Here is a 17,249-nt window from a genome sequence, read left to right as displayed (position 1 = left end):
TGTGCTGACACCTTTAATCCTTATAATTCATTTATAATGTGATTCAATAGAATCAATAATTGCAACTTTATTTTCCTCCTGGAACCAACATTTTTCTTGAGAGAATAACCCATGAGTCAAATTTTCTGTTCATCAACCGGTGTCATAATAGTCTAAATATATCTATATATCACAATTCATCACGTCTTGTCTGTAATTCCTTAGAGAATTTGGAACATTCAAGATTCAAGAAGCACTCTTCAATGCTTTTGACCTTTATGTGTGTGTGTGTGTGTGTGTGTGTGTGTGTGTGTGTGTGTGTGTGTGTGTGTGTGTGTGTGTGTGTGTGTGTGTGTGTGTGTGTGTGTGTGTGTGTGTGTGTGTGTGTGTGTGTGTGTGTGTGTGTGTGTGTGTGTGTGTGTGTGTGTGTGTGTGTGTGTGTGTGTGTGTGTGTGTGTGCAGACAGTCTATATGTTCTATGCCCTCGCCATTGTGTGCGACGACTACTTCGTCCCCTCACTAGAGAAGTTATGTGAGGTAAGCTACAACTGCTCTTAATCCAACAACTCTCTTTTAGTAAATCTTCTCTGAACAGCATCCTTTCTTTTTTTAATGTCTCCTTTCCTCTTTCTTCATCAGCGTCTTCAGCTGAGTGAGGACGTTGCAGGAGCAACTTTCATGGCCGCAGGCAGCTCAGCTCCTGAGCTCTTCACCTCCGTGATTGGTGAGAATCACAACAAACAGTTGTCGTGGCTTTGTTGGTTATAGCACCTGCTTATTAACAGGAGATCCTGGGTTTGAATCACACACTTGTGGAAGGGATTTAGGCAGGTCAAGGGTCAGCGTACTCCTGAACAAGATACCAACCCCCATTGCTCCCTGAGTGCAGATAAGTGCTGCCCAATGCTCCTGCACCTGGTTTTAAATACGAATTTGTGAATGTGGACAGGAATCTGTCATTTTCCACATGGAAAAAGTAAGATGACCACATTTTTGAAATTAAAATTGGGGTAGTGGCTGAGAGCTTCTTTTGGCTGTTCACATTTGGATTAGGAGCAAGAAACCGTGTCCGGCAGAATTATGGCGGCAATCTTCCCCAGCTTGACCCCAGTCAGGGTAGATTTCCCCAAAAGTCTGTTTCTGTCTGTTAGGTTTGCTTGTTAACATATCTCATGTTCTCAGGTATCTGAATATTAATTTTAATTTAGTGCCATTTCCGTTTACAGACCCTGACCACTTTCTTTAAATTTTAAAAACAGTGACAAATCTAGCCACGAGAATTCCCAATTCTGCCGCACGAGTGAGATCACACACACAAGCACTGTAAGCGCAGAGCAGCACACACACAGTCACACACACACGCAACTGGAGTCACAGACACACACACTCATGATGTTCAATCTCCATACACAACACAAAGCCGGCGTTTTGAGATTTTCCCACAAAAAATCCTGTTTCAGGTCCGAAAACGCCGTCTCGTAAACCCTGATCGGGACATCCACACACTGAAATACACAATGGTGTGGGTAGACTGATAAAGAGGGAACTGCATTACTGATCTCATACGTGATGAAAGTGGTGAAGAAGGTGCAGGACTGGGCAGAGAAACACTTATGGTATTCTCCTCCTGCTTCTCCTAATGTCTTTATAACAAAGATCTTCTTTCAGACTTTGACATCTGTCCTGAGTGATCCGATCACAAGCAGATCAGGCCTCAGTGTCATGTATTTGATAGATTGTATTTGACAGATACATAAACAAGGTCAATCTTACTTTTGCAACAGACATTATATTAAAAATGACCTTTTTGCAGGCGTTCAAACCATCAACGCCTCCATCTACAGTATGTGCTCATTTGTTTTTGTGTTCTTGGTGTTTAGGAGTGTTTATCACTAAAGGGGATGTGGGAGTCGGCACCATCGTGGGCTCAGCTGTCTTCAACATTCTCTGTATTATTGGAATGTGTGGCATATTCACTGCACAGGTATAGCACACACACATGCACACACACGTTAGTGCCACAGTCATTCTTCCGAGCGACTGCATGTGTGGCATGATGTATTAAAGCTATACTTACCTTTCTTTCATTTTTACACTTTTCTTTTGTAAACTTAAATTGCTCCTAATAAGCGTATGGCACTCTAAAACATAAGATAAGGTGTCACATTTGAGCGTGGAAACACTCAGAGAAGGTTGGGCAGCGTCTGAGGACATCAGTACAGGTCGAAGGCACACAGTGCCACACTGTGGCATCAAACAAGGACCAGCCAAAATAACTTGGCCTAAATGTCTTCACTGCCTATGGTTTATAAGTTGTACATTTCAGTTGCCAAAATAGCCAAACAAAAAGACAGACACACTTATTTTGTACCAAAGTGTGTGTGTGAAAGGATTTTTTTTTCTGTCCAGGTTGTTGCAACAGTAAAATCCTCCAAGAAAAAAAATAAGAGAAACATACTTGAATTCTATTTAGATTACAAGTTACATAACACACACACACACACACACACACACACACACACACACACACACACACACACACACACACACACACACACACACACACACACACACACACACACACACACAGTCCATGCACAGTGGGATGTGTTACTCAACAGGACATAATATTGTAGGTCAGTTTCTGCAAGTTTTAAATTGGTTTCAAAATGACACAATCTCTGATGTGGGTCTGTCTGTCTCACAGATGATCCATCTGTCCTGCTGGCCTCTACTCAGAGACTCGCTCTACTACACCCTGTCAATCGCTGCTCTGATTGTGGTAAGAACCAACTTGATAAATGCACAAACGCAATCATATTAATCTGATTTTCATGAGCTCTGTCATTGCGTGGAATTAAAACACTTTCACCATCTCACTGGTGGGAGAGGAAATTTGATGTTTAATTTACACCACATAGTGCAAAATGACCCAATTCTGATTCTTCCCATGTGGCACAAACCATATATGACCCATTAAGATGTAAGCAGGAAAAAAGAACAGTTGAGACATTCCCCTGTCAATGCAACTTGTGCATCCTGAAGACAATGGCAAATTATATTAACACACGTACACTGTCTACGATCACATGCTGAGTCCCTTTCAACTGGTGCAGTGGAGGACAACGGCTCAAGCCAGTGGACTAATGCAGAGGTGTCAAACTTTTTAAGCCTTTCAGGCAAATTTCAAAATAACCGCACTTCTGTTCTGTCTACTAACTATTTTCAGGTCAGTAGCAGTCAGCTGTGGCTTGTCTCCCCAAGTATTAAAAAAATGGAGGACTTGTAACTCATGAAAACACATTGGGCTTCATGCAAGAACATGTTTTTGTATTTGTATCCCAAATGTCTTACTTACATTAATTTAATTTGGTGGGTTCATGCAAACACTCATTTCAGGAAGGTGTGAAAATCACTGACATGTTTCATGTCAGGAAGTTTTTATTCATTCAAAACGGTGTCAAAAAGTCAAAAGAAAAGTCCCGCTCTCTGCATCCATAAAGGAGAATCTGATGTTTTTGGCAGTAGCAGCAGTATATGGAGAGAATTGTGTTCCTTTATTATTCAATCAAATAGAATAGATTTGAAACCAAAAAATTGATTTGAGAGCAAAAAAACAGTAAGTGGCAATCAAAAAATTATAATTTTGAGATCGAAACAGAACAGGTTGCAATTGAAAAAAATAAATAAATATGAGAGAATATATTTCTTCAAATTCAATCAAAAATAATGTTTGTAAGTAAAAACATACGACCATTTTGCTCATAAATCAGTCCTCTTTCTTTCAAGTTAAAAACCTTTGCTTTCCTCTTTCTTTGCAACTTCAAAAGTTTTGGTTGCGAATTCAACAGCACTTGATGGGCGTGGCCTACGCTGGTGGATGGGAGAAGAGTTTCTATTGGTTGGTTTGACCTGACTGCAGCGCAGCTACCATTTCTGCATCACACCCACTTCTCCCTTGAGCTGCTGCTCTTGAAATGTTTCCCATAAGTAATGAATTGCGCTATATATCGTTGGCTACAGCCTCCATACAGTCAACAACAACAACAAAAACAAGTTATGAATTCAACTGTTGAATTTGCAAACAAAACTTTATAACTCGCAAGCAAAGAGGGCTGATTTATGAGCAAAATGGTTGTAGGTTTTTACTTACAAACATTGTTTTTTCAATTGCAACCTGTTCTGTTTTGATCTCCAAACATCTTCTTTCTTTTGATTGTCACTTACTCTTTCTTGCTCTCAAATCTCTTTTTTGGTTTCAAATCTATTCTGTTTGATTGAATAATAAAGGAACAAAATTCTCTCCATAGCAGTGGAATAAAATGTTTTAGATTTTGAATAGGGGACGCAAAACAGCATTAATGGCTTCTTTAGATCTAAAACGGCTTTTAATTATGCTATTTTACCCATGTGTTACACTGTCACTCATTAAAATGTAATTTAAAAAAACATCTCTGCACTGGAAGGCAAAATGTTTGTAAAAGGAGGAGATGTAAGGAAAGAGTCCATCACGGAAAACAATTGCGCTGTCAGTCATTTCTTTTATTTCATATAGTATATAAAAATAAAGCATTGATTGTTACTGAATTATTATTGTGTAGTTGCTGCATTAATATACAGTACATGTTCAAGACTATTATGTTCCCTATTCTTTTTCTCCTCCACAGTTTATATATGATGAAAAAGTGGTTTGGTAAGTGAAATACTGAAGCTTCAGCTTAACATTAATGTGAAGAGAGAATCAGTGCTTTCACTTACAAATGACAGATTAGAAAAGTATACACACACTGAGTCACACTGTGTTTTCAGGTGGGAAGCTCTGACGCTGATTCTGATGTACTTCGTCTACATTTTGATCATGAAGTAAGTGATTCACCTTTAAAAGCATTTAAGGATTGATGTTACAGAGAAAACTGTCAAACCAGCAACTGTGATAAATCACGTTGCTCAGTGTTAGCTGAGTTAGCTCTTATTGAAGGTAGTTTCTAAAAAAGCAGTTGCTGCATTCATTTACATCAGTACTCAGAGCTGGGCGTTTACTACTTTACAGAGAGAAGTAGGGGAAGAAAACGCAAATGTATCCTGGGTTTATGTTTGTAAACTATTCCGTAAAACAAGGAATTGAAAGATAAAAGTCGTGTTTTGTATTAATGCACTTTGTTCCTTATTTTGATGAATTCAGTGCAAAACTCACAGAAATGTCAATTTGTGTAAAGTGCAATATTTACACAGTATTACTGAGTAGAAAATTGGACATACATGTATGTGAGGGTCGTGGAGCTGAGGAAATTTGACCAGAGTGCGTAGAAAATTAAACAAATAACATAAAAATAAGAATAAATGAAATGAAATGATCTCTCGCTCCAGCTTAATCTAATTTCACTATACCAATATGTGAAGAAGAGGAGGATGATGAGGGTTAATTATCTTATTGAGAATAAACCTGCCTGTAGCTGACATTGCTATTTACTATTTACACCACTGTATTTTAACATTGGTGATAATCAAGAGCTTAATATTTTCTCAGGTGGTACTTATTATAAATATATATTGAGAACCACTAAACTGGATTATTATCTGTTCCAGGTTGAATTCCTATGTGGTTAATTTTCTGGAGAGGAGGAGTAAGAACTCGTCCAGCCTGAGGGACATAGGTGCGAGTAACACTGAGCTGGACGACGGCTGTGATGCTACAGCTGTTCTACTGAAGAAAGGTACACTGTCTGTTGTTGTTATACTGTTGACATCAACCAACCCATAGACTCATCCATTTACAGTTTAAACTTTACTTTTAAATCATAATTACTTTCACTTTTTGTATTTGTTCTGCATTTTGGAAGGTAAAATGCTCTCATAAGCTTTATACATGATTTGCAAAATATTATAATTAGGGCTGTCAAAAGATTAAAATTTTTAATCAGATTAATCACAGGGTAGCTGTGGATTAATCACGATTAATCACGATTAATTACCATTTGTAAATATGCCAAAAAAATTATATTACATTTTCTCTTTATATTGTTGTAGGAACGGAGAGATAAAAAAAGTATGTGAAAATATAAATGTAACGAACAATAAAATACTGTAAATAACTTGTAAAAACCTATACAAACTTAGTAAAAAATAAACATTACATTGTAAAGAACCCACATAATAAGACAATATAAATAAATAGAAAAATAAAAAACTGTAAATAACTTTTTTTTTAAAAACTTTAAAAAAATTATACATTGCACTGTAAATAACTCAGATTATAAACAAAATATAAAGTATAGAAGTTAAATAGTTTTCTTACTAAACCCACAGAGGGCCCCACTATCGGCTCGGGCCCCATGCAGTTGCCTGTCTTGCCTGTTCATAAACTGCACGTCTACCCTTAGCGCGATGAAAGTGAGAAAGTGCGTTAAAAAAAAGAACGCCCTAAATATAATCTATTAATTCATACAATTGGAGTCTGTGACAGGTTTCAGACTCGTGGCCCCAATCAAATGCATTCATTCATTCATTCAGGGGGCACTGGTGCCAATCCCAGCTGACATAGGGCGAAAAGCTGGCAGTCCATCACAGGGCCACTAAGAGACAAACAACCATTCATTCTCACATTCACACCTATGCTCGAATTTAGAGTGTTTCATTTACCTGATCCCTATTTTTTGCATGTTTTTGGTCTGTGGGAGGAAAGCAACGAAAAACCCACACACACACTCACACTCACGGGGATAAAATGCAAACTCAGAAAGGCCTTTGTTCTGACCCTGGTCTTCTTGCTGCAAGAGAGTTTGGTAGAGCTGGTGTATCATGGAGTCGGCTGAAGTGAAACATAAATCCCGGTGAAACATGAACCTGTCATGCCTTGCTTGTACATCTTAGATAAAGATAAAGTTTGTTGTAAAAGTAAATATAAAAGTAAAGCCACAATGACTCTATAAATCCTTTACATCACTTACACGCTGTTTCGGACTGAAATCTCACCCCCAGAAGACAGACTGTGTTGTGATTGGCCAGTACCTGGAAGTGACATAATCCGCACACTCGCTCTCAGAAGCACAGCTCCCCCCTCTGGAACAGTGAATGCACTGCTACTCATTATCAAAACATTTTTTGATAAAGACACTGTCGCTCCTGAAACACCTCCACAACGGACGTTCTTCTTCTGCGGTACAATGTACTCAACCGGATGTGCCCGGAGCAGGAGGATCCGCTGAGAAATGCTGTTTATGTAACCGGACAATTTTTTTTCAGAAACTCACTGAGCCCGAGATTTCAATACAACACAGTTGAGAGTTCTCAGCACTGGCTGAACTCTTTGTTTCGAACCTTCAGGACTTCATAAACGAGGTAATGGTGCAGATACACACCAAAAAATCAGTGTTAATTAGAACTTTAAGAATATGTTTACTGCTTTGCTGCTCACTCTTTTATACTAAAATTCATTGATAAATTTGCATTTTGAGCTCAGCACAGGAGCTGCTGGTTGTTGTTGTTAATCGACATATCAGCAAATTCATATGTTCTTATGTGAGTTTGGTGTTTGAAATCCTTCTTTCAGATTAACCACTGTGACACAGACGTAACAGACGTGATACTTTGTTTGTGCTGGTTTGTGCCGTCTTTTGGACCCTGGGGCTTCCGTCAGGTGTGAACTTGCACAAACGATTAAAAGTATTTTGAAAAGGTTTTATTGGGGGTGGGGGGCCAACTTCATGGAGCTATTGATCCATGTTTGTGGCCACACACACACACACACACATACACACACACACACACATACACACACACACACCAACACAATAAACAAACTAAAAAAAAAATTGGCGCGGAGGAGACGGCAAGAGCCGGGTTTGCGGTCAGAAAAAGAGACTTTCTGCATGGAGTTTATATTTTCTCCTTATGTGTGCATGTGTTTTCTCTGGGTTCTCTGATTTCCTTCCACAGCCCAGAAAAAAACACCAAAACCTGCAGATTTGGGATTAGGCAAATTGGATTGGATTGGACGCTCTAAATTGACCATAGGTGTGAGTGTTTGAGTGGATAGTTGTTTATGTTTTTATGTTTTTTGTCTATGCGGTGGCCTTGTGATGGACTGGCGACCTGTCCAGGGTCTACCCCGTCTTTCACCGATGTCAGCTGGGATTGGCACCAGTTCCCCCGCAAACCCCATGTGGAGGATAAAGTGGTAGAAGATGGATGGATGGGTTCTTCTGTCACCGTGCAGTACATGGTTTCTCACTGATCAGTGTGTTTTCATAGCGAACCACCACAGGAAGCCATCGGTGCTGATGGTGGACGAGCTCCTGTCAGCATATCCCCATCAGCTGTCCTTCTCTGAGGCTGGGATGAGGATCATGATCACCAGCCATTTCTCACCGAGAACCCGTTTAACCATGGCCTCACGAATGCTCATCACTGAGGTAACAACACATGCACACACACACAAGTGCAACTGCTTTACAGCTGCACTTGTGTTTGAAACAAAAAAATGTATTTTTCTCTTTAACATGGTAAAGTGCTACCGCTGCACAGTGGCTCCAGCCACAGCTTCAACAGTATATAGCAGACTGTCAGAAATAGGGCTACATCGCAAGTTCATTAATGTACCTCAAGGTATAATTTAGGATCATTACTGTACCTGTAAGTAAATATATGTACCTTTTTCATTGCCCAAAAGGTACATACTGTGTTCCCAAGCAATAAAAGGTGCATACAGTTAAGCTACAAATATGTTGTTGTTGTTTTTTTTTGGTTTTGTTTTTTTACAAAATATTCAGTAGACAAGATTATGATCACCTTCTAATTATTTGCTGCTCACTTTGTCTGCAGTGGAATTTTTGTGTATTTGTAGGTCTGTGTATCACAAATAATTGAACTGTGTCTAAACTCTCCTGCTTTTGTGTGTGAATAATGCAGAGACAGCGTCTAATCAACGCACACTCTTTGACCAATGGTGACTCCGATGTTCCAGCTAAAGGAGGAAGTAGGCGGGGGATTGAAAACGGGCTGTCAGGGGCAGAGAGGGGTGTCAATGGCCACCATGACGACCAACAGGCAGAAAATGAGACGGAGAACGAGGACAACGAGAACAATGAAAACGATGAAGAGGAAGAAGAGGGAGATGGAGATGGACCGCTTGTACCGTTCCAGTGCCCAGGTACTGAAACACATTTGTTTATGCTTTTTATCCATGTACCATGTCCTATTGAATGTCTACTGTACTAACCTGCCTCAGGACAACGGATGAAAATTAGCTATTGTGCTAACTCCGGCATACTTACATTGTTGCTCTATGCTGATATGTTGATGATTATGCATTGTCCTAATTCAAATAAATAAATATTAACCTGTTTGTTGATACTTTGTGGCTCAGAAAGTAAAGCAGGTCTTTTTTGTGGGTTAATTACAGAGCTGGATATGAGATGTGATTAGGCTGAGCATTATGACAAGAGAATGACCTTAAGTCATGGTGGTTTGATCACCAACTGTCTACTGAAGTATCTTTGGGCTAAACACTGAACTCCAAATTGCTCTGCTGAAAACTAGTGTGAAGCACTTTTCATGGTCATCAAATCTATAAAAGTGCTCTGAACAGTACCTTAACTTTGAGGACAGCACAGACAGCTGAGTGGCAGAGTGAGTTGTCTTTCAACAAAAGGTTGCTTTAAAACACAGTTTTGCCATTCACACCTGTAGACAGTTGTGTGTTTACACTGTTTGACCACACTGTGTCGCTATACCTGGCAAGAGTCTCACGAGAGTTAGAGAGTTAACAACGGGACTTGGGTTGTGCTCTTGTTGTTGTTGTACACACGGTGGCTGTACATGTATTTCTCTGCAGACTCCTACAGTTATAAATAAACGCTGTTCAACGATTCATATGACTCCCAGTCATTAAACAACATGGTGTCAGAAATGGGATGCCCCTCCCTCAGTGTGACGTTTCTCGGACAACTCCCCAGAGCTGCCGGAGATGGTAAACAGCAAAGAGTCCTTGCCGTTCAAAACTATCAAGTGAACGATGGCGGAGGGATTCCGACGTCCAGACCCTCTCGTGTTTGACAGAAATGTGGCAGGGAACTTGCGCAAGTTTGAACGAGAATATGAAATATTTATTGCCGCTGCACACAGTGATAAACCTGCTAAAATAAAAGCCTACATACGGGACCTGAGACCTCTTCTGCCAGAGCCAGAAGAGGTATCGTGGTGCAGTTGCCAGGTGAAAGCCATCGGACTTGCCTCCCAGAGCCGATGGACACAATGGGACCAGGCACAGGAGCGACCGCTGTCTTGGAAGGAGCTGTGGCAGACTGACCAAGAGAAGTTAAGCTTTCTCTTGCGCTCGTTGACTGACCTGCTGCCAACCCCAAGAAATCTGAAGATCTGGGGCAAAGATGAAGACCCATTTTGCAAGCAGTGTGGCGCAGCTTTATGCACACTGAACCACATTCTGACCGGCTGTCCAAAGGCATTGGCAGAAGGGCGGTATAGATGGAGGCATGACAAGGTCCTTACAGAAATCGCTAAATGGGTGGAACAGCAGCGAGTTAAGGCCAACAACATGCAAGCCCAACCTCCCAAAGCCATAAACTTTGTGAGGGAAGGATTCAAGACCCAAGGAGTCAAGACCAGCTCCGTGGCCACGATCCGACCCTTCAGCCTGCAAGGAGCCTCAGAGTTGAGTGTGGAGCTGAAGAGGAAACTCGTCTTCCCACAGGACGTGGCAGTGACCCCCCTTCGACCAGATATGGTCTTGCATCCAGGAGCACAAAAACAATCATAGTTGCTGAGCTCACGGTACCCTGGGAAGAAATGCTGGCCACATCCCACCTCCTGAAGAAAGCCAAATACCAGGACTTAGTCGACGAAGCTGTGCTAAAGGGGTGGCATGCAATCAGCTATCCCATTGAAGTTGGCTGCCGCGGGTTCCCCGCAAAATCAGTGGGCTACTTCCTGTAGAGGGTGGGGCTGAAACCCAAACAGCTGAAGAAAGCCACCAGGGACATAGCCTCGGCAGCCGAGTCCAGCTCAAGATGGCTGCGGCTAAAGAGAGCCCACAGTTGGAACCCTTCTGCAGGTGAAGGCTAGTCAGTCTTCGCTGCCCCACTCAGGCGAGGTGTTCAGGTTAAGGGGCGAAACATCTGAGACCCTGAGATCCCTGCTGACGATACTGAGGGGTTCCAACGGTGTGGATTCCCAAGGAGTTCCATCTGGGGGGAGGATCTGCATTGCCATGGTTGGCGTGGTTCCTAGTTGTAGCTCGTGGTGAAGCATTTTTGATGTTTACTTCACCTAATCAGAACGTGTCACTACTGATACAGTGTTAATACACAGTATTTACCATCTACTCATTGCTGCCCTTTGTGTTTGCAGTGGGTGTGTGCAATAAGCTAAAATGGCTGCTGGCCTGGCCTCTGTGTCTGCTGCTCTACATCACTGTCCCCAACTGCTCCAAGCCTCGCTGGGAGAACTGGTTCATGCTCTCCTTCATCGCCTCAACCCTGTGGATCGCAGCCTTCTCCTATGTCATGGTTTGGATGGTGAGTGACAGGAGGAAACTTAGCTCATTGACAGGCCATTTTTGTATTGTATTGTTTAAGTAAGTTATGTTTGTGTTAAATATTAGAAACACAACTGGATAAACTCACTGGGTCACTACACTATACTGGAGCAGGGAAGAAGCTCTGCTGCCAAAATGTGAAATAAGTATTAAGATAAAAAAAACGTTTATGGTTAAACAATCATCAAATGTAGTATCTTGTACAATTTTGCCAAACAGCTCCATCTGCAATGTCACTCAAACCACAAGGATTAACAAAGACAGAATAAATACAATACATTAAATAATACATTTAGACAGAGTTGACAATTGACCATGCAAACATCATTTTAACACGTATTTGACCTTTTTAAGCATTTTTTAGAAGCACACAGAAAAAAATAGGTTGAAAACAAAATCAGTAATACTCTGTATTATTTTTTTTATCAATTTCTGACACGCAACAGTGTCATTTACGTCAGTGACAGCAAGCAAATCAGCACTGAGCTTCCTTCAGTGTCCTGGGCCCTCATGTAGGAATACTCACAACATGTTGAAAATGTGTCAAAAGAGGTTAAAATAATATGATAAAATGATTTATATATATATATATATATATATGTGTGTGTATATATATGTGTTATATGTTATTAATTATAAAATAATAAGAGCAAGGAGTTATAAATAAACTTTGCCTGGGCAGATGTTTTTGACTGAGAGAGAGAGTGAGAGAGAAATGTTTGTAACAGTCAGTACAGCATCGAAACAATTGAGCACTGAGTGCAAAGAAAATAAATGAACAGAGTTGGAAGAGATTGGAAGCTTTTGTCTCTGACTTTGATTAGCAGCCAAGACTTAAATTCCAATTCCTTGCTTAACCCTCAATCTAAAAAATGTTCTCCCTCTAGTGCAAGTGCTGTCCCGATTGTCAGAAAAATTAAGTTGAGGTCAAGTTTAAGGGCTGTATTGCCCTTAAACTTAGAGGGCAATAAAGAGTACATTATTGTTTTATATACAGCCTGTTGTAGGGCTCTAGCTAATTATTTTCATAATCAATTAATCTATTGACTATTTCCTCAATTAATCGATCAATTATCAGGGCAAAAAGTGTTCCCCAGTCCTCTAAATGATGATGTTCTCAAATGAAACCAGAACATATTCACATTTAAGAAAATGAAACATTGGTTTGTTTTAGTTAAGAAACTAGTAATAGAAACTAGTAAAAATAGTTGACAATTTATTCAGTAATCAATCAATGAACCATTGCAGACCTTGTCTGTAGTCCTCTCTAATAATAAAGGCTAACATTCATACATATAATGTATGTAAAACAGCAGCAGGGAGAACAGCTTTGTCAAAGACATTCAAAAGTTAAAGTCTAAACACATGAACCCTGAGAAGCTCAGTGTAGCTGAATACAAATGCAGTTGTGGGCGTGTGATTGTGTGTGAGTGACAGCTCTCCTTTGTCCATCAGGTCACAGTTATAGGCTTCACACTCGGGATCCCTGATGTCATCATGGGCATTACCTTCTTGGCAGCTGGCACCAGTGTACCTGACTGCATGGCAAGCCTCATAGTGGCAAGACAAGGTAACACCACAGCAAAGTCACAAACCACGAGCCTCATCCTAACCTGATCCTAGTTCTGCTGAACTTCAGGACTGAACAAAAGATTCACTCAATAAAATCACTGTTAGATGAAGTGTGAGCTGATTTAAGATTATGTTCACACTTCTCCCTCCACAATACCACAATTTAGCAAACCGAAGTCTGAGTCACTTTGTAAACTAAAGTCCATAAAGAAAATCTGTCATGTTTATCTCTCAGGGACACAGGAGCTGCTACTGTTGTATCACTGAGGTAAAACTGTGTCGGTTGGACACATGTAGCAGCTCAGACATCAACATAGCGCTTGTGGAAACCAGTCAGAATCAGATTGAAGCCACAATCAAAGAGCTGGGAGATGACACAGATGGAAAAGGGTTAGGGGGAGTGGATATGGGTGGTGGGCGGTGATTATGGACCAGTCATCTTCCGCTGTCCCTCTTAGGTCCCTGTGGTGAGATAGCCAGACCTTCCATCCTTTTATCTGTGTTTATTCTGGTTCCTGCCATCAAATATTTAAACCGCTCTGTGTGGCTGCTCACTGTGAGACACTGTGTCTTTTGGGTTGTCATTTAACCCGGTGAGATCTCACCCGGCTTTAACCCACGTTCATCCAAACCTTATGACTCCACCTCTTTCACCTTCCTCACTTCCCCCATGTACCTTCCTGGTTTTCATCTCTGCGTTCAGGATTGGGAGACATGGCAGTGTCCAACTCTATCGGCAGCAACGTATTTGACATCTTGGTGGGACTTGGTCTCCCTTGGGCTCTGAAGACACTGGCCATCAACTATGGTTCTGATGTAAGTATCAGTTGTTAATGGTAGTCGATAATAGCATTTCTTGTGTGCAGCTGCGAGAGTCAGTCTCTCAAAGTTTTCATGGTTGTTTCCACAAAAATACTACTTTGTCTAAGTACTTAAAGATTTAAATGTTCAATCCACCCAAATGTTACTTTGTCTACAGACTCCTTTTACAGCTAAATATTACTTTTGCAGTCAAAAAAACCCTGACCACGTTGGCACCAAAAAGCAGGCACAATCAAAATGTTGTCACAAAATGTTCTTGTTATTTATATTATGCTACTATGCTACTCAGTCTGCAGTTCAGCCAGACTTTTGCTGTTGTCTACGAAGCCCACGAAGTGACATGAGGAAAAAAAAAAAATGAAGAAAATATATATTTTTTTTAAATCGAGTTTCAAAGTCGAGATCTCGAGTTTCCAAAAATGTGAAAAAAATAGAAGAAAAAGAAAAAAAAAATTCATCATTTTTTGTAAACTCGAGATCTCGACTTTGAAACTCGAGATTTCAAAAGAAAAAAAGTTCTTCTTCCTCATGTCACCTGTCACAGTTGTCAGTGTTGGGCAAGTTACTTAAAAACCTAATGCATTATTTATTACTTTTTACTGTAATTTCAAAGTAATTTGTTACATTATAATATTACTGTCTTTGAATTGTAAGGAATTACACTGCTTTTGCATTACTTTGACCAATATAACTGGAAATATGGATTTGGCGTTCTCACTAGATCTTATTGCGTTCAAGGCATGTGTGGACTTGTCAATAGTGATGTCTTGTCACACTTGTTATCTGCCTGTAGATCAAGCTGAACAGCAAAGGGTTGATCTTCTCTGTGGGGCTGCTGCTGGCATCTGTGTTTGTGACTGTAAGTGAACAACAGCAACATCTCCGTCTCATCACGGCTTCTGTAAGAAGAACAGTCTGTTAACACCTTCCTGTGTTTTCTCTTCCTGTCTGTTTGGCTGTTCAGGTTCTTGGAGTTCACCTGAACAAGTGGACATTGGATAAGCGTTTGGGTTTCATATGTCTCCTCCTCTACGCCATATTCCTGTGTTTCTCCTGCCTCATTGAGTACAACATCTTCACCTTTGTCAACCTGCCAACCTGCCCAGATGACTGAGACACACACGCACACACACACACACGCACACATGCACACACACACACACACACACACACACAATAGCAGTGGTGTTTGCGAAGATGGTGTTATGTAGGAGGAATAGCAAATACCACTGAAGTCAGATGTGGCTCACATAGCGTTTCCTGTGAGAAGAGGTCCCACTCTGCTCGCTTTTCTGATGCTCATCTTTGTGCCGGAGACACTCTGTGTCCTGTGTTACAGACTCATCAGAGCACACAGTCAGAGCGGCACCGATGACAACGACAACAACACAAAAGACACTTTTAAGTTATATTTATTCTTCCAGTGTTTTAACGTGTAAAGGTTATAAAGTGTAATAGCTGCTAAGTTTTCCTGAGAGGAAAGGTGTGTGTTTTAGATCTATTGGCTGAGAGTGTGTAGTTAAGTGAGGCAGATAAAGAAGATTTAATGAAGGGTTATTGAGTTAGAGCCACATTTTAAAGGCGAAGAACAGGATCTGTTGTACAGATGAGCACATTTTTAACAATCTTTGGAATATTAATATTGTCATTATGTTTATGTGATTACAATTCTAACTATTGAGTACATTTTCAAAGGTGTTGGTAGTGAGGAATATTTTCCCACATTAAGCTGAGTCTTACGGTGCATTCACACTGAACAGAGCCATTTTTGTGTGTTTTGTGTTGCATTTTTCATGCTAGCATAGTTCATGCCTTCCTCACTTTTTGGCCCCACCGTAACTTTCTTTGCTCAGTCTCACTTAAATGTAACAATCTTGTTCATTTTAGAAGTGTACATTTTAATTGCTTAAGTTACCTGAAAAAGTCTCAGGTTTTCCCTTTACGACAACTGACCTGAAGTTAAGGAGTTGGCTTATATTTAGTTCAGATTCACCATTTCAAATACCCACAATTTCAGTTCTGTGCAAATGCACCATGAGGGGAAAATACTCCAAGCTCCAACCACAGTCCAGCACACAGACACAGGGCATTTTTACCTTTTTACTACTCACATCACAGTTGTAGCCTATACATTCTGTTTAAGAACTAAATGAGCTTTATTATTATAGGTCTGTTATTTTGTTCCTTGTGTAAATAATGCACCTTTGTAAATAACCCCAGATGTTCTATTTAATATTTATTCATGTTATACTCACATTTCTCCTCTGGAGGTGACATTTATGAAAGTCACACCTTAGATCTGTACAACTGTCCAAACAAGCACAATTTGCTCTGAAGGGATTTGTCTCGTTGATTTGTGTGCGCGTGTGTGTGTGTGTCCGTGCGTGTGTGTGTGTATGCAGGGACTTTTTAAGGGAGTTTCGGGGGGCCCAGTCAAAAGGGACCTGAGGGGGCCCGAACGAATAAGACCATGTCACCCCCAGATTGAAAGCAATAGTTCACAATGTTTTGCTGGTCATGCATTAACCATTAAGACTAAGCATATGGTTCATAGCATATGGGGTATTTTCATAATCAATTAATCTGTTGATTATATTATTGGTTCACTTTTGAGTTTAGAATAGAATAGAAAGCCTTTGTAGCTAAGGCGAAGCATTGTGGGCCCCATAACGTTTATATTCAGGCAATATGGCTCCCAAGCGGGTTTGTCCGTGATTTCCATGGAAGCCCCCATTGAAGCCCTTTGTGCTGAAACCATATTACCAGGTAGCCTGGAAAAGGTACTCAGGGGACAAACCCACTTAGGACCTACAGTATATTTTCAGGCTGAATATAGCCCATATGAGGCCCACACAGACAGGTAGGCCTCCCCTCTGTAGGCCTCTGCTGCCTGCCAGAGCCAATAACAACCCAGGGGTTCCCAGTGGCCTCGCTAGCCCATCTGTGATGTTATAAGAACGGCGAGAGTTGTCTGTGACGGAAAAGTTGAGATCGAAAGCGATGTCCAATAAGTCTTGTCGACGAACAGTATTGCGAGTACGTAATAACCACTACAATAACAAACATTGCCATCTTGACATCCATACAATTCAATAAAATTGTATTTCAGTGGTATAGCACCAATTCATAACATACATAATCTCAAGGCACTTTACATGGTGAGGACCTTTCAATGATTTAAGAGAAACCCAACATGAACACACTTGGCAACAGTGAAGAGAAAAAAAGAAATCTCTGAGAGAACCAGACGCGAAAGAGACCAGGAGTATTTCAGAAATCAATAACACTAATGACAATTATCATCATCATATCATCTTCATCATCT

General features: G+C 40.6%; 1 protein-coding gene across 1 annotated transcript in view; it reads left to right on the top strand.

The window, feature by feature from the left end:
* slc24a3 (solute carrier family 24 member 3) overlaps positions 1-15,038 on the top strand; it is a gene marked incomplete at both ends in the record, with an annotated part of 61,853 nt that extends 46,815 nt beyond the window's left edge. Inside the window, 14 exons of the mRNA XM_083897968.1 lie at positions 442-516; positions 619-703; positions 1,860-1,963; positions 2,687-2,761; positions 4,647-4,672; positions 4,789-4,842; positions 5,566-5,693; positions 8,230-8,390; positions 8,887-9,127; positions 11,344-11,510; positions 12,986-13,100; positions 13,806-13,918; positions 14,718-14,783; positions 14,889-15,038. Of these exons, the coding sequence (XP_083754094.1) occupies positions 442-516; positions 619-703; positions 1,860-1,963; positions 2,687-2,761; positions 4,647-4,672; positions 4,789-4,842; positions 5,566-5,693; positions 8,230-8,390; positions 8,887-9,127; positions 11,344-11,510; positions 12,986-13,100; positions 13,806-13,918; positions 14,718-14,783; positions 14,889-15,038 (1,560 nt within the window). The remainder of the gene's footprint in view (positions 1-441; positions 517-618; positions 704-1,859; positions 1,964-2,686; positions 2,762-4,646; positions 4,673-4,788; positions 4,843-5,565; positions 5,694-8,229; positions 8,391-8,886; positions 9,128-11,343; positions 11,511-12,985; positions 13,101-13,805; positions 13,919-14,717; positions 14,784-14,888) is intronic.
* Positions 15,039-17,249: the final 2,211 nt, after the last annotated feature.

The sequence above is a fragment of the Microchirus variegatus genome (assembly GCF_963457635.1).
Source record: "Microchirus variegatus genome assembly, chromosome: 11".
Lineage (NCBI taxonomy): Eukaryota > Metazoa > Chordata > Actinopteri > Pleuronectiformes > Soleidae > Microchirus > Microchirus variegatus.
The sequence above is the reverse complement of the archived record's forward strand: the minus strand, read 5'-3'. Positions and strand labels throughout refer to the sequence as shown.